The sequence below is a fragment of the Lepisosteus platostomus genome, chromosome 9, assembly GCF_059453375.1.
Source record: "Lepisosteus platostomus isolate fLepPlt1 chromosome 9, fLepPlt1.hap1, whole genome shotgun sequence".
In the NCBI taxonomy this organism is placed as follows: Eukaryota; Metazoa; Chordata; class Actinopteri; order Semionotiformes; family Lepisosteidae; genus Lepisosteus; species Lepisosteus platostomus.
In genome coordinates, this window is record NC_142619.1 from 15,547,593 (window position 1) to 15,562,295 (window position 14,703).

General features: G+C 35.2%; 1 protein-coding gene across 5 annotated transcripts in view; it reads right to left on the reverse strand.

The window, feature by feature from the left end:
* Window positions 1-10,701: 10,701 nt before the first annotated feature.
* The window catches only part of svopl (SVOP-like), a 30,974-nt gene continuing 26,972 nt past the window's right edge, over window positions 10,702-14,703 (reverse strand). For all 5 annotated transcript variants that reach the window (XM_088646950.1, XM_088646946.1, XM_088646948.1 and 2 more), the window contains 2 exons: window positions 11,987-12,100; window positions 10,702-11,389 (listed from right to left, as the gene is read on the reverse strand). In XM_088646950.1, the coding sequence (XP_088503076.1) occupies window positions 11,375-11,389; window positions 11,987-12,100 (129 nt within the window). In that variant the 3' untranslated portion in view covers window positions 10,702-11,374. The remainder of the gene's footprint in view (window positions 11,390-11,986; window positions 12,101-14,703) is intronic.

Here is a 14,703-nt window from a genome sequence, read left to right on the forward strand (position 1 = left end):
GCATCAAAGCCTTTACTGAAGATATTACTAATAGTATTAATAATGGATGACGTTGGACAAGCTGTATACTCAAAGTATAATTTCTTTAGCACATTTGTACAAGCACTTGGAATCTGTCCAAGCCATACTTTGTCAGGCATTTTGTTTTACTTCAACGGGCATAAAAACTTCCTTGCTTTTAACAGGGCGTTTCATAATTTCTAGCTACGAAAATGATTTAAAATGCGACACCTATCATTCAACTAGAGCTTAAAATATCACAAGGAACTGTTTGACTGCTGGAACTCTAGCCTCCCAATCCTCCCCAGTAATGCATCGTAATGCTCCCGCTGCTGCCGAAATGTCTCCATACAGGTGCTGCTTCTACAGGTTGGCACCCTGGCCAGTGGCCGAGAGCAGAGACCCACGGCCTGTGGCAAAATAACATAATTCATGTAAGAAATAAAGTCACACAGTAGTATTCATCAGTCGCGGAACAGAAGTCAAAATAAACTTTTCTTTTTTTCCGTCTTACCGCTTTCTTTTTTACTGCCCGGTGTTTACTGCCCGGTGTTTACGGTGTTTTCTTGAAGAACAGGCTACGAATAAATAATTATAATTGAATTTAAAATTCAAAACGGCAATAATACCTTGTAATATGCGCTGTAATCGCGTATTTCAGATGAAGTCTGCTGTATTTGCTTACCCTTCGCTCTTTGGAAGCTGGGGCGGCAGAAGCACCCCGTCTCTTCCCGTAAAACGCCTTGGTCTCCATACTGTACTATGGTCGCTGTAGTGCAGGTTCGCAGTTTTTTTTTTGTGATGGGAGCTCACCCAATCCCTTGGTGTCTTTTATGCGTCACACATACTGTATTTCAGCGCCATATATTTCATGGATATTATGGAATATAATGGATGGATATCTTAGTTATCTTTCTAGTTCACAGGTTTGCATGCATAATTTAATTTTGAAAGCCACTGAGACATCAGGTACTACTGTTGTATTTCTGAAAAAGAAACAAAACAAAAAACATACTAACAACTGTGCCATCCTACTCCTTAGTTAATACATTTTATTGTTCATAAACAGTTAAGATTGTTAGCAAAATATTTTGAATTATATCAATGCAATTTCAACCAAACCTGTTCCCACACACCCCGCCCCCACTACCATTAGAATATACACAAACATTTTAGCGTTTCATTCTGAGCAGAAGACCCTCACACCTGAAGAGTGCTGGCTGTGACGAATTAAACCGGTTTTACAGGTTTCAATCACAGACCATGTGACATGGGACTCAGTAAACTACAGTAACACCGTATTTGATAACGCTTTAAAAACGCTATAAAATAATGTGACTTGGCACAGAACAAGTCACATCAAGTCAATTTAAACACAAGCTGTCTTTAGCCCTCTAAGCTGGTTCATACAGAAATGTAGAGATCCAGGCTCAGAACACATAGTTTCATTAGCGAATACATATGCAGGACAACTAGAGAAGACGTTTTACAGAGGATGGATTTTTAGAAACATCCCATCAGACATCCCATCATATTCACAACGTGAAATCTAGAAAATAATATTACCTAACCAAAATGCGCAATATGGAAACAGAACCTGTGTAATTGTTGATAGATGATGTACTCGTAACATTTTTTCAAGACGAACTACAACATTTAAAAAATGACTTGTATGTACTTGATATCTCTAATCAATCCACGGGTCCCAGCACAAAACGAAAGTAAAACGCATACCGTTTCGCGCTTCTTATTAGTTGCTCAAAAGTAATTTGACCGTATGAAATGCATAATATAAACCTAGAAACATATACGTGAGCAGTACTTAAGCACTGTAGTATCGGTGTTAAGACATACCTCTCAAATACTGTAAATCAAGTTAAAAATATCTCAAGACCAATTCTGGTCGTAATGAAACCATGCAAGGGAGTTTTTATGTCCGTTGCAGTTCTTTTGCAACATGAATATAATTATATCGTTATTAATTTCTTGAGATACGCGATTCCATATTATATTCCCTTTTAATCAAATTCTAAAAGTATGCTTGTTGACTCCGGTATCACGTTAGTTAAAGACTTCGAAGCTTACAATGTTTAGGGAGAAATGGAATACCGGTGTGTATTTTTTTCTTTAAAGTACCGAGACCAGCCATATACCGTATGTTTATGTTAAGATTTCCCTTCATTGGTAAAATTAGATATGAATATTCAATACTTAAACGGGCACAGTTAAGACATTAAATATACATATACATATTGTATACAGTACAGTTTGCATACGGTAATATGTTTATGTTACGCGATTAAAAAATAAATAAAACTGGAAGGTCCAGCACCACCATTATGTTTATATGGTTGTTTTTGTTGGTTGGTTGTTATTATGGTTATTAATAATACGATCTATAGTTGAAATCTGAGCTTAAATAAAAAGAAAAAGCAAGTGATTAGGTTTATGAGCAATCTAATTACTTATTCGTTTAAAACGCTATATAAAATAAAGTTTATTATTAATTTGCTGGACAGAGCGGTGAACATTATTATGCATAAGACAAAGATAACGATCCTGATCAGTTTAGAAATCTGTGTACGCTGTAAGGTTTTTACTTCTTAAACTTTTAAAATACACGTTTTGAATAGAAAGAAATCCTCTTCCTGGCACAGTGTGTATAGCACACCAGCACGTCTTTTTTCTCCAATCAGAGGGGTGTCAGATAGTGTCAGCCAATCACCATACTGCGTTGGGTAGCAACGGGTGACTGTTCTCAGGCGGAAGATGTAAACAGCTTAATGTTCGTGTTAAATAATTTTTTTTAATTCAATTAAACGGGCACAGTTAAGACATTAAATATACATATACATACTGTATACAGTACAGTTTGCATACGGTAATATGTTTATGTTACGCGATTAAAAAATAAATAAATAAAAATGAAAAGTCCAGCACCAGCTGGATTCAAACACACAACCTGCCAGTTGGTAGTCACGCACCTAGACCAGTAGGCTACAAGACAGCTCGCATGATCAGGCAGGCGAAACAGCCCTACACAGCCCTGCCGCAGTACACGGATATAATCATACCGTTATTAAATTCTTTAGATACGCAATTCCATATTATATTCCCTTTTAATCAAATTCTAAAAGTATGCTTGTTGACTCCGATATCACGTTAGTTAAAGACTTCGAAGCTTACAATGTTTAGGGAGAAATGGAATACCGGTGTGTATTTTTTTCTTTAAAGAACCAAGACCAGCTATATACTGTATGTTTACGTTCCAAAATTAATATCATTTATGGCCTTCACACGCGTTACAGTATGCTCCTATTCTTTTTATGCTCAGCTACTAAGATTTCCCTTCAGTGGTAAAATTCAATATCTACAACGGGCACAGTAAAGACGTTTACAGTAAGTCTTTCTACGACAGACCAACGGAGTGCCCCTGTCGGTCAACCAATCACGCACCGCGGTACCCCGTATCATCATACCTGCGGTATCTGTACCGCGGTGTCTGTACCGCGCACTTTGAATGGCTGCATCTGTATGTATTCCCCGGCTGCTAACCAAAAAAAGCAGGATCAGAACTGGTTTCTCACCTCTTCAACTTCATACTCTTCATGGAGAGAAAACATCACTTTTCTTACCATGATGGCTGTACTCTTCTTTCAGTTTCCCGATTTCAACAAACCTCCTTGAAACTCCAGCAGCCATTTCACTCTGCAACTCACAGCTGGCAACCCACTAAAGCTAAGCAGGTATGAGCCTGGTCAGTACCTGGATGGGAGATCTCTTGGGAAAGACTAAGGTTGCTGCTAAAAGAGGTGTTAGTGGGGCCAGCATGGGGTGCTCACCCTGCAGTCCATGTGGGTCCTAATGCCCCAGTATAGTGAATGTAGAATTTTATTTATATAAAAATAAATTGAATTGAATTGAACACAGATTATTTCAAAGGGTTCACAAATGTTTTCTCACAACCGTAACTGTATGAGTTGTTTTGAGACCGTCAAATGGTTGATTCTTTGCTTGAAATTCAGTACCTAACTGAAGGATCTTAAAGAAATTGTAGCCTGATATTAAGTACATCAAATAAAGAATTGTGAGCTTTCTGCTGCTTCGTCCTCTTTTAAGTTAAAATGAACAATATGTATGAGATGTCTGGATATTTTGTTAAATATCTAGCTGGCTGTTGTCTTAATACCTGCTATGAATTATACAAGTGACTAAATAACTTATAAGGGGAAAAGACTTGATTCAGGTTTTTCTTATTTTTGCAATATTCAATGATGCTTTGACATAACTGATATGATACAAAACCTTTACTCATTTTTGACTGTCTGCTGGCAGATTAACATTACTAAACATAGTAATCAATTTAGTTTTTTATTAATTTTTTTTAGGCTGCTTTTGGAATCTCTTTGAATCTGTAATTTTTTAACAGTGTTGTTAACCATTTGGTTTTATTTTTGTGTTAGTCCTACATTAAGTTTTGAAAGCATGCAGAACTATTTCAGATGACAGCAGACATTAGAGGTTATTCATGCCTCTGAAGGATATATAGCTAGGAGAATTTACATGATAACAGTGTGATCACATTGCCACAGAATTCTATAATAAGTTAAAATGCTTAAAAGTACTATTACTTTGGACGAAAAAGTCCAAAACAGTGATAGTTAAAGCTGTTGTTCTAAAAAGAAAGTGAATAATGTAGTCATAATACCAGAATGTTAGTTTCTTTAGACAATAAAAGTATATAAGGAATAAACCCAATGATGTCATACTTTAGCAATGACTTTTTAACATAATTACAATATATCACAATTTATTTCAGACATGCTGTTCTGCCAGAAGATATTAAAGAATCTTGTGCACTATTTGTCTCACATAAACTTAATTATCCAGCTTAATTATATTGGAAAGGTAATTTCTCACTTCTCCACCTGATCTGCTGTGTAGTGGGGCTGCTGGCACCAAATGGCTGCTCTGTCGCAATTAGGGAGAAGCTGAACTTCAGCAGTAGATGAAGTGGGTTTCCTCCTAAAGTATATGTAAAGTGCTACCGTGGTTAAAAAACACACTACAAATGCAGTTAAATTTTAGAATACTGAATATACTCTAAGGTGCGCTAGTGTCATCTACTGGAAGCATAAAGTAAAGCTCTCCTCTAGCGTATTCCTACTGTATCTCTGACTAGTTGCACACTAATAAAATCAACTCCTGATTCAAATTGCTCTATTGATTAGAAAACATGTTTATCAGTGGATTTTTTTACCAAAAAGATAAACTCACACTGCATAAAATTATTCATATTATGTTTTTTATAATATTTTAAATGGTTAAAAAGACAACCATTTTACTGCTTTTCAAATCAGGAACTACAGTACCATTCCTGGTTCTACATACTGTACAGTATACAAACTCTATTGTCATGCTCATTACTTTTTTATTCAGATTTGCTATCACAGTCCATTATAAAGGTATGTTTAACGTTTTTAATGTTCACTATGCACTTTAAACATAAACCTAGATTTTCATCCTACCATTTTCTGACCATTTCTTCCAATTTAGGGTTGCAGGGAAACTGAAGCCTATGCCTACACAAGGCATTATCGCAGGACAGTTATCACAGGGCAAAATGTTAGAAAAATAACACCACTTCTATGTAATACAAAGTACAGTTGCAGTGCAGTTAAGGATTTGTGAAATAATACACAAATAAAATAGAACAGCATTGTTTTGCATTACTGATTTCTTTGAGAAAAAGAAACTATAATTTTACATTAGTTTTCAATAGTCCCTTAGTCCAATACAGACCTCTCTGAGCCAAAGCCTATCACTGGGACAACACTGCACATATGGACAGTGATTAACCTAGCCAACATATCGCTGTGTGGGCCCATGTGGCCACAATGGGAACATGCAAACCACAGACAGGGGGGGCCCCATACCAGGATGGAAAATCAAGTTGTGAGGGAGAGATACTAATTGCCACGTCAATCACAATACAATCAATAACAATACAATTGTCATAATGAGCATTTTAAAATGAAAGTACATTTTTCTCCTGAACTTTTAAATTAAACTCTTTAAGTGTGTCAAATGCATAAATGCTTTTCCTAATGGCTTTTAGGAATGGTAGTTAATTCAACTTAATGATCTTAAGTACTACACAGCATTATTCTTTCTTTGTGCATCATTCTCGGCCCTGAGATGAAATGTCGTCTACTGGAGGGATTCATTCAAGAATTGTTAAATTTTAAATATTACTTTACATGTACCTCTTAAACAGTGATTAGAAAATTGCATTTGTTCGTGATAGAAACCTTAGTTAACAGAGGACTTTCTGTTGAAATGTGACTTAGCTTGTTTCTCTCATAGAAAAATATTCACAGTAATTTGGTAATTTTGTCGACTGTAGTGTCATTGAAGAAGTTGAAATAAGTGAAATTTGTTTTATGTGAGACAGGATTGTAATTTCCTCTTGTAAATTAATACATTTGTGTAATCAAAGTTTATGAAAGTACAAGTCTTAAAATGGACTTATACATTTGTGTAATCACTTTAAGATAATTTGAAGTCAATCGTGTTTGTTTATTTAATCCACAATTATTTTAATTACAGAAAAAAAAATTATTTTAAAATAAACTTTTTACACACAAATGATAAAGTCCTATTGTTATTATGTTTTACTATTACTTTTTTCAAGATATGTACATTGTATTCAATTTTCTTAAATTTGTATTATGATTTGGTCAGAACTGCAGAATTATTTTTTTCAAACTGTATACTATCCAACTTAATAATATCAGTATGTATTAAAATATACTAATAAAGTTTTGGTATAATGTGTTACGGTTTAGGGGGTAAAAATTATAAGAGATATCAAATGTTAGGTCTTGACACCAAGAATTATAATTACATACTCTTTAGTCAAAGAAAATCAAGCCTAATGTCACAGTGAGGTGACCCCTCAAACAGGGGTCGTGTACGACTACGTCACCTAGCAAATACAAATGGGCACTAGGCCCTCTCTACTTTACCACAGGTTCTGTTCATCTCATCTGTCCATCTGCAAAACATCACCAAAGATGCATATCATTGCTGTCTGATACCATCCAACAGTGCCTGCAATTGCATCAGTGTTAAATTATTTTACACAGTTGGTACTTGTAGTCGAACTATTGAAATGATGGACTTGTGCAAAATGCTTAAATATATCCAAGAATGCTGATCACACTATCGTTGACTAGGTTAAAATGAGGGTTATCCCAATTGGCAGGGCAATCTCTCGTGGGAGAGCAGGGCGCACAGTAAATCACAGTGAACGGGATCTCTCCTCCTTGCATCACCATCATAAACCCTCCTCATAGTGTCACTTATCAAACAGTTACTACAAGCATCGAGAAGTATGTTAGATGTGTAATTTACATTACATGTTATGGACAGTGATGAATAAGATAAGATCATTTTATTAGCCATATACAATTTCTTGCATTAGGAATTCATCTTTTCACATACTGCAGCTTGCTCTCCATGAGACATACAGACAGGGTGAGAAGCTTGGGGTTAGAGCACAGGGTCAGCCATTGTACAGAGCCCCTGGAGCAGGTGTGGTTTAGTACCTTGCTCAGTACTCCAGCAGAGAAGGATTCCTCTGCCAGCCACAGGATTTGAACCAGCAACCTTCAAGCCACAGGCACAAATCCTTAGCCACAGAGCCACCACTCTGCCCTTTTATTTCATACAAAAATCACAATGCAGAAGCAAGCAGTAGCGAGAGGCTTTGAAAAGCTAAACAGCCTAATAATGCAGTTAAGGCTTCTTTAGTGAGATACTGTAGTTATGCTTTAGACGGATTACATCCACCCATACATATTCTAACTTCTTTAAATTCAGGGTCGTGGAGGAGCTGGGAAGCAACGAGCGTAAGGCAGAGTACACCCTGGACAGGTCACCAGTCTATCACCTGTCACCTAGCAGACAGACATACATGTAAACACAAAAACCAGCATACTCCAGGGAATTTTGTGTTGTTCCTTGTATGCATTAAGGTAAGGTTAACACTTATACAATCAATATATTTCAGGATTGTTTTCAGTTTCTATTAAACAAAGGTATTATGGTAAGAAATTGTAATTCTCATAATTTAATAGGGTTGCACAGACTTTTTCTCAGCACTAGACACAGGTATAAATAGCAATGTGTGCATTTTGTAATTGCTGTATGAATGTATGTGCAGATATTATTGATCTACAACTGCAGTATCTTGCAACCTGATTTTCCCGGAGCAGAAAAGCTGATTGGCCTGAAGTTGGACCTGGTCTGGTATGAGATGCGAAATCTTGCGTTGGATCAGTAAGTGAAACTCTGCACCCCTCTGGACAAGAATTTACAAATCAATGCACCAGTATAGTGACAGGGGACACTCTATGAAAACTGATGTCTTGACCACTTAGTCATTTAAAAATGCCATGGCACTGTTCAGAAGAGTACAAGTTTTAGTCTTGATGTTAAATTGCCCTGTTAGTTTAATTGGTGAAGCAGTTCCACACTTCTCCACCTGGACTGCGGGTGGATAATGGCTGCCACCCAGGGTGAGTGGTGCACTTCAGTGGTGGGTGAAGTGGGTCCCATAATTTATTTGAATTGTTTTGGGATCTTTTTGGCTGAAAAGCTGTTTTGCAGACGCAAGTGCTTATTTAGTTCAATGTGAGAATGTAGTGAGCTTATTTTCTATTGGACAAAGACAGTAATATTACATTACATATTACATTGTTTCGTAGTTGCTGTTGTGGTCTGCTGGTGTAACAGGTTTTTTCATTATTTCTCAACAGTTATGTAGTGAAAGTAAAAAAAACATTGTTATAGTTCCAGTGAAAGTTTCACTACAGTTTTTAAGAAAAGGAACAATTTAGGAAATGTTATACAAAGAAAATTACTTTTACAGTACTCTTGTGTACTCTGTTTCTGAGCATTTTCACACTAATGAAACACAAATTAATGTTGATATATTGTCTCCTGTATATTAGCTGAGGTGTTGCCACATGGTAAGGAGATGCTCTGAGAGAGCTTTATTGAGTACTGAATGCTTGTTATTTTCTTTCAACTTCACACAACAGCACTTGTTGAAATGAATTTGGATGTATAAAGTTTATGGCAATTCTTCTGAAAATAATCATCGATACTGTCTTGGAAGAACTGCTTCTTTATGGGTAAGACTTTGTTAAGCTGTCAAAGATCACTTAAGCATCTCAGTGTCCTCCTACATTGTATTTTAGAACAGAGATTTCCTGTCCTGGTCCTGGTCACACCAGTGTCTGCTGGTGAGCTTCCTTATCCTTGATTGAGTCCTGTATTGAGCAAATAATTTAATCATTTAATTCTGCTTTTATTTTTTAATCACTTGCATATTTCAGAATAAGTTCCTATCTAAAGAAAGATGTATTAAAGAAATGTACTGTACCTGAGTGGCAGGTAAACTTTGAGGCACATGAGACATGTCGTATGAGTTCTTTATATTCTCTGGCACAGCTTTGGTGAGAGAGCAATAATAGTGTAAACATTTGGACAAATATGAACACAAATTAATATTAACACAAATTATGACAAATTACAGTACACAATCCATACAACACACAATGTTACACAATAGCATATGCAGTATTCAAATCAATGTGCTTCAGAGGCCTGCACCCTGCACACCCAGAAACTACACCTGTAATCTGAACCATTGCAATTCCACATAGAAAAAATAAAAGAATACGACCTTCTTACAACATGTAGGATGTGCCCGAAAGTGAAAGGAAATCACTTTTGGGCACATCCTACATGTTGTAAGAACAAAAATATTATCTTCTAGTTGGTGTTGCATTTCTAGAAGAGAATATTTTTGTCTACATATTCCACAATGCAGGGAATCAGAATTTACCCAAATAAATAGTACAGAAAGCTTGCTAAAATAAGATTGAGAATATTTAGCTTGAACCTGGTCTCCAAGACTGATTAGATTAGATTGGATTGGCAGAATTCAGCAACTGAAAAAGATGACAAATCTATTGAAGCAAATAATCATGATCAATAGAATGGTTGGGTAATGGAATGGTTATCCCCACATAAGGAAAAGGAATGCACTCCAATATGTAGCAAGTGGTTTGGGAGGACAATTCACACTTACTGTAAGAGCTACAGCTGGAAACTTTCTGATTCTATTAGATATCACAGTCTATATTCTATACTTGTAGAATTTGAGCATAGAGGAATCATTAAATTATCCCTCCTGAACTTTTCTATCATTAAATATTAAATATTAGGAAAGATGTTGCTTATTATGCAAATAATTACAATTAATTGGTTAATTAAATAACGGAGTTCTGCTGGAACTCCACAAGATTATGGACTATGAAATCCTGATTAAGATCTTATAAGATAAGATATACTGTATGCAGATCAGCTCAAAAAGAAGCCACAGAGAGGGCTGTTTGTGTCATTTATTTTCGTTTGTTTAACACAATATTAAATTGTAAATAAGACCAATTTATAAAATCTCTTGCTGCATTTCTTACCAAAAGAAGTGCTCCATGGTCAGAAGATAAGAGGGTTTTCTTGTCCTTTAGGTCCTGATAAAAATGTGTGTAAGCTTTGTACGGAAGTAGTAAAACAAGGGTTAACTGTTTTTGGAAAAAGCATTAAAACATAACAATGAGGAAAGCTTGGTTCATTTTGGTAATCTTTTATTTATTTTTTCATATTTTATTTTTTATTTTCCAGCTGTTAATGATCTTGTAGACTACTGTTTATCCACTGCCAGCTGTATACAGAAGCATTTCCTGCTTTATGTTGAAAAATAAGAACATGTTATAGACAAGAAGAGACCATTCAGCAATATGTATTAAATGGATTTTGGCATATTGGTCCTTAAGACATCTATAACTAGAAAATAATTTAATGACTGCAATTGCAAAGTGACCACCTTCGCTCATTTATCGTCATTTGTACATTTACAGCATAGACTCATACAATTTTGCATTCACAATACTTGAATTAATAAATGAATAAAGCATTTTATTATTAAATATGGCAGTGGACTTTTGTTTGCAATAAACAGACAACAAATACCAACATGCAACTTTTCTGTGAATGTCTCTGATTGGTGAGGATTATGACGGCTTCTTTTAAAAAATACCTTTTTGATCAAAATCAGAAGACTTCATGAAAAAATACTTTCTCCAATATCAATATCCAGCTCATGGAAAACTCTTCAATGATTTAAAAAAAGGCAATAATTAATATGGCAAAATAACCCAACCCCTTCCTAAACAACCCTCCCTACAAATTGGTCCAGAGAGTCCCTCTCCCTTATAAAGAATCCTTTCTTCGTTGGTTCAGATCACGTTTCATTTTGCTAAAAAAAGAAAACAAGAAAAAAGGCTATGAAATAAAATAAAATTTAAATAGCACAGCCACAAATATTTTAAGGTTTTTTTACTTTCTGGAATATGCACATAAATGTTATAATGAGGAAACAATTGCAAATAGCACTTACATTTAATGTTACAGTGTGTTAGGGACTTTTCAGTATGAATTCATTATATAGCTAAACAGTCATGTAAAGGCACACAACCAGAGTTTCTGAACACATTCCTATAGTTTGCTTTATCTTTGTTTTGCTCCAATACCTTGCTTTATCTAAGACTGTACTGCTGTTTTTCAATAAAAAGCAAACATAGTGTATGTAGTTATATTTTTCTACTTAACTACATCTTTTTTAGACCAGAAAAATATTAAACAGGTTTTAACTTTATTAGAGTGCCTGCTATAGAATCAGAAAATACAACTGATACTCAAAGCACTTTAGGACATACTGGAACTGTGTTGCTTCTGATGGTGAAAAAAAGGATGGTATTTGGTGTATCATCTTTATCAAATTAAGCCCAATTAAGTAGATATTCTTTATTATTTTCATTCAGTTTTATTTCCTGCTGTCGTATTGTTGTCCTACCAGAAGAGCTCGGCCTTTTGTTTCTATAGGCAGGAGTAAAGCACCAACTGAGCACAGGAAACTGGTCACCGCAAATGGAACCAGAGCTGTTATCACAGATTTGGACATTAAGACCTGAAAGACAGAAATGTGTAAATGTACAACATCTTTTGTTTCTGTCCCCAGCTCTTTAAAGGACAACAAAAACAGGTTCTAAATGGGTTCAGCAGTTGAAAATATAAAGCCTATGTGGCAAATTTACACATAGGCTTTATGTATTGCTGTATATGTATTGCAGCATTGCTGAAAATACTGTATGTACTCTGTTTTCAATCATGCTCCATCCAGAAGTAAAGATTATGTTGACCCCTAAAACAAGGGACAAATTAAATTGTATATTATAAAACATTAAACACATAAAAAACCTCCCCCACATGGCTTTTAACTAATGACAAACATGCATTAAAGAAAATATTTTTGATAAAAACTTCACTGTCATTGTTATTTGAGTAGTGGACTCCTCACAAGTAAATGAAGTAACATTATAGAAAGAGCAAAACAATGACTGACAGGGCATCACTACATGCTCGCAATAAAGGCAAGCAAAATGAACACTGGTATACAGTAAGTGGAATTAGACTTTGTAGGTTAAGGAATTTTGGAACAGCACAGCAAAAATAAAAAATAAGGTACACTACAGTATTCTACCTAGCTCATAATCATTTTCTGCATTCTTTAACTTGGTTACCTTCTGTAGTTGTTTTAGAAATGTTTTAACATACTCATTTTAAATAAATTTCTTATGAACAATTGCAAGATTCTAATTAAACACAATAACAGCACATACTTGAACGAACAAAATTAGTACTTATAAACTTATAAAATGTTTCTGATTTATAATAGGCTGTTTTTTACTGTGTTTCTCAGTTTTCACTGAATCCATCTCCACCCTTCCAGCTCCCCCTTGGTCACTTTTTACTGAGAAACAGATCTTATCTTATTTTAATTCATGTACTGTATGTTTCCATTCTGCATTTTTATTCATATTGTTATATTTCAGAAGACTTCTTGTTCATTTTCTTTCACTTACTCTACAAGATGTTATAACATCTGCAGTTTTAATTTTAGCTTTTAGATATCTGCTAACTTTGTAAGCAACTGTGAGTTAGTTTCAATCTACAGGCTCTTGCACCTGTACTTGTGTTCTATGGCACCAAATTATAACTTCAGGACAGCAGATTCTGTGTTTTCTCAAATCTGATTATTTTTTTCAGTTTGGGAAAATTAATACATTACATGTGTAATGCTTTTATAACTATGGGAAACCTTTTAAGTCAAGAACATGTAATGTTTAAGTAACGCAGGGACACATAATTGTTTCTTATTTATAATTTTCTTTGACAAATTAAAAAATATCACATGTCCAGCACTAACTCTGGCATGGATGTGTGAGTTTTTTTTTATATTCATCTCAGTCCCATTCTGAAATGTACCCTTTAACTTACCTGCAGATGTGCTTATCTCCGTGTCAGTTCCCAGTGTACAATAATTTAGTGTGTTTACTAATTTATAAACCACTCCCCACATATTTGCCAAAAACGTGAAAATACTTTGTAGCTAATCCTGTTCTTCAAGTCTAAACTGTGTATTAAATCTGCAAATGTATACATGTGCTCAAGGACATGATGGTGAGGTAAATTATAAATCTACAGTACATACGTCTACTAGAGCATGACCTGTCTCACTGAATCCATCTCCACCCTTGCAGCTGCCCCTTGGTCACTTTTCACTCTGCAGGGGTCCCACCCTCCTCATCCCCAAATGGGGGAAGGGAGGTGGGGAGAGGGATTCCAGGGGGATGCAAACGCATTTTTTGTGTTCATTTGTTTTTAAATACAGTATGGGTGATTCTATAATTGTGGTTTCTTATGTTGCAGAGTATTTATGCTATTAAATAGGAACAAAATGTTGGAAAACCAGAATGCCATTACAAAATGTCCATTGAAATTATGTTATTTTACTATACATGTAATATTTTATACTGATATTATTCATGTAATTCATGTGATATAAATTACCAATGTAGTAAATAATATGTCTTATATATCAAATGTGCAATTTTTGAATTATTTTGAAAAAGCTAAATAAAAGTATTATGGACAAAATATGTATTTTGGTCCCCCAGAATCCCCCCAAAACATAAGAATTGTTTATTCCAGAAATGTGATCTCCTGAATATGATATAATCTAATGGGAAGAAGAAAGAAAGCAGGCCTGTAGTCTTTGATGTTTGACATTTTGGTAAGACAGTATATACAGTGCATTCTGTAAGTATTTGGACAGTGACACAATTTTTGTTGTTTTGGCTCTGTACTCCAGCACATTGGATTTGAAATGAAACAATTACAATGAGGCAGAAAGTGCAGAAAGTCAGCTTTAATTTGACATTTGGTGAACCATATAGAAATCACAGCCCTTTTTATACATAGTCCTCCCATTTTAGGGGACCAAAAGTAATTGGACAATTGGCTGCTCAGTTGAAGAATGCTTTCAATTGTGAAGAAAAACCCCTTTTCAACTGTTGAACAGATCAGGAACACTCTCCATGATGTAGGCATAGATGTGACAAGGACTACCATAAAGAGAAGAATACACCAGCATAATCTCAGAGGGTTAACCACAAGATGCAAACCACTGGTGAGAAAAGCCAGGTAACACTTTGCTAAAAAGTTAATAAA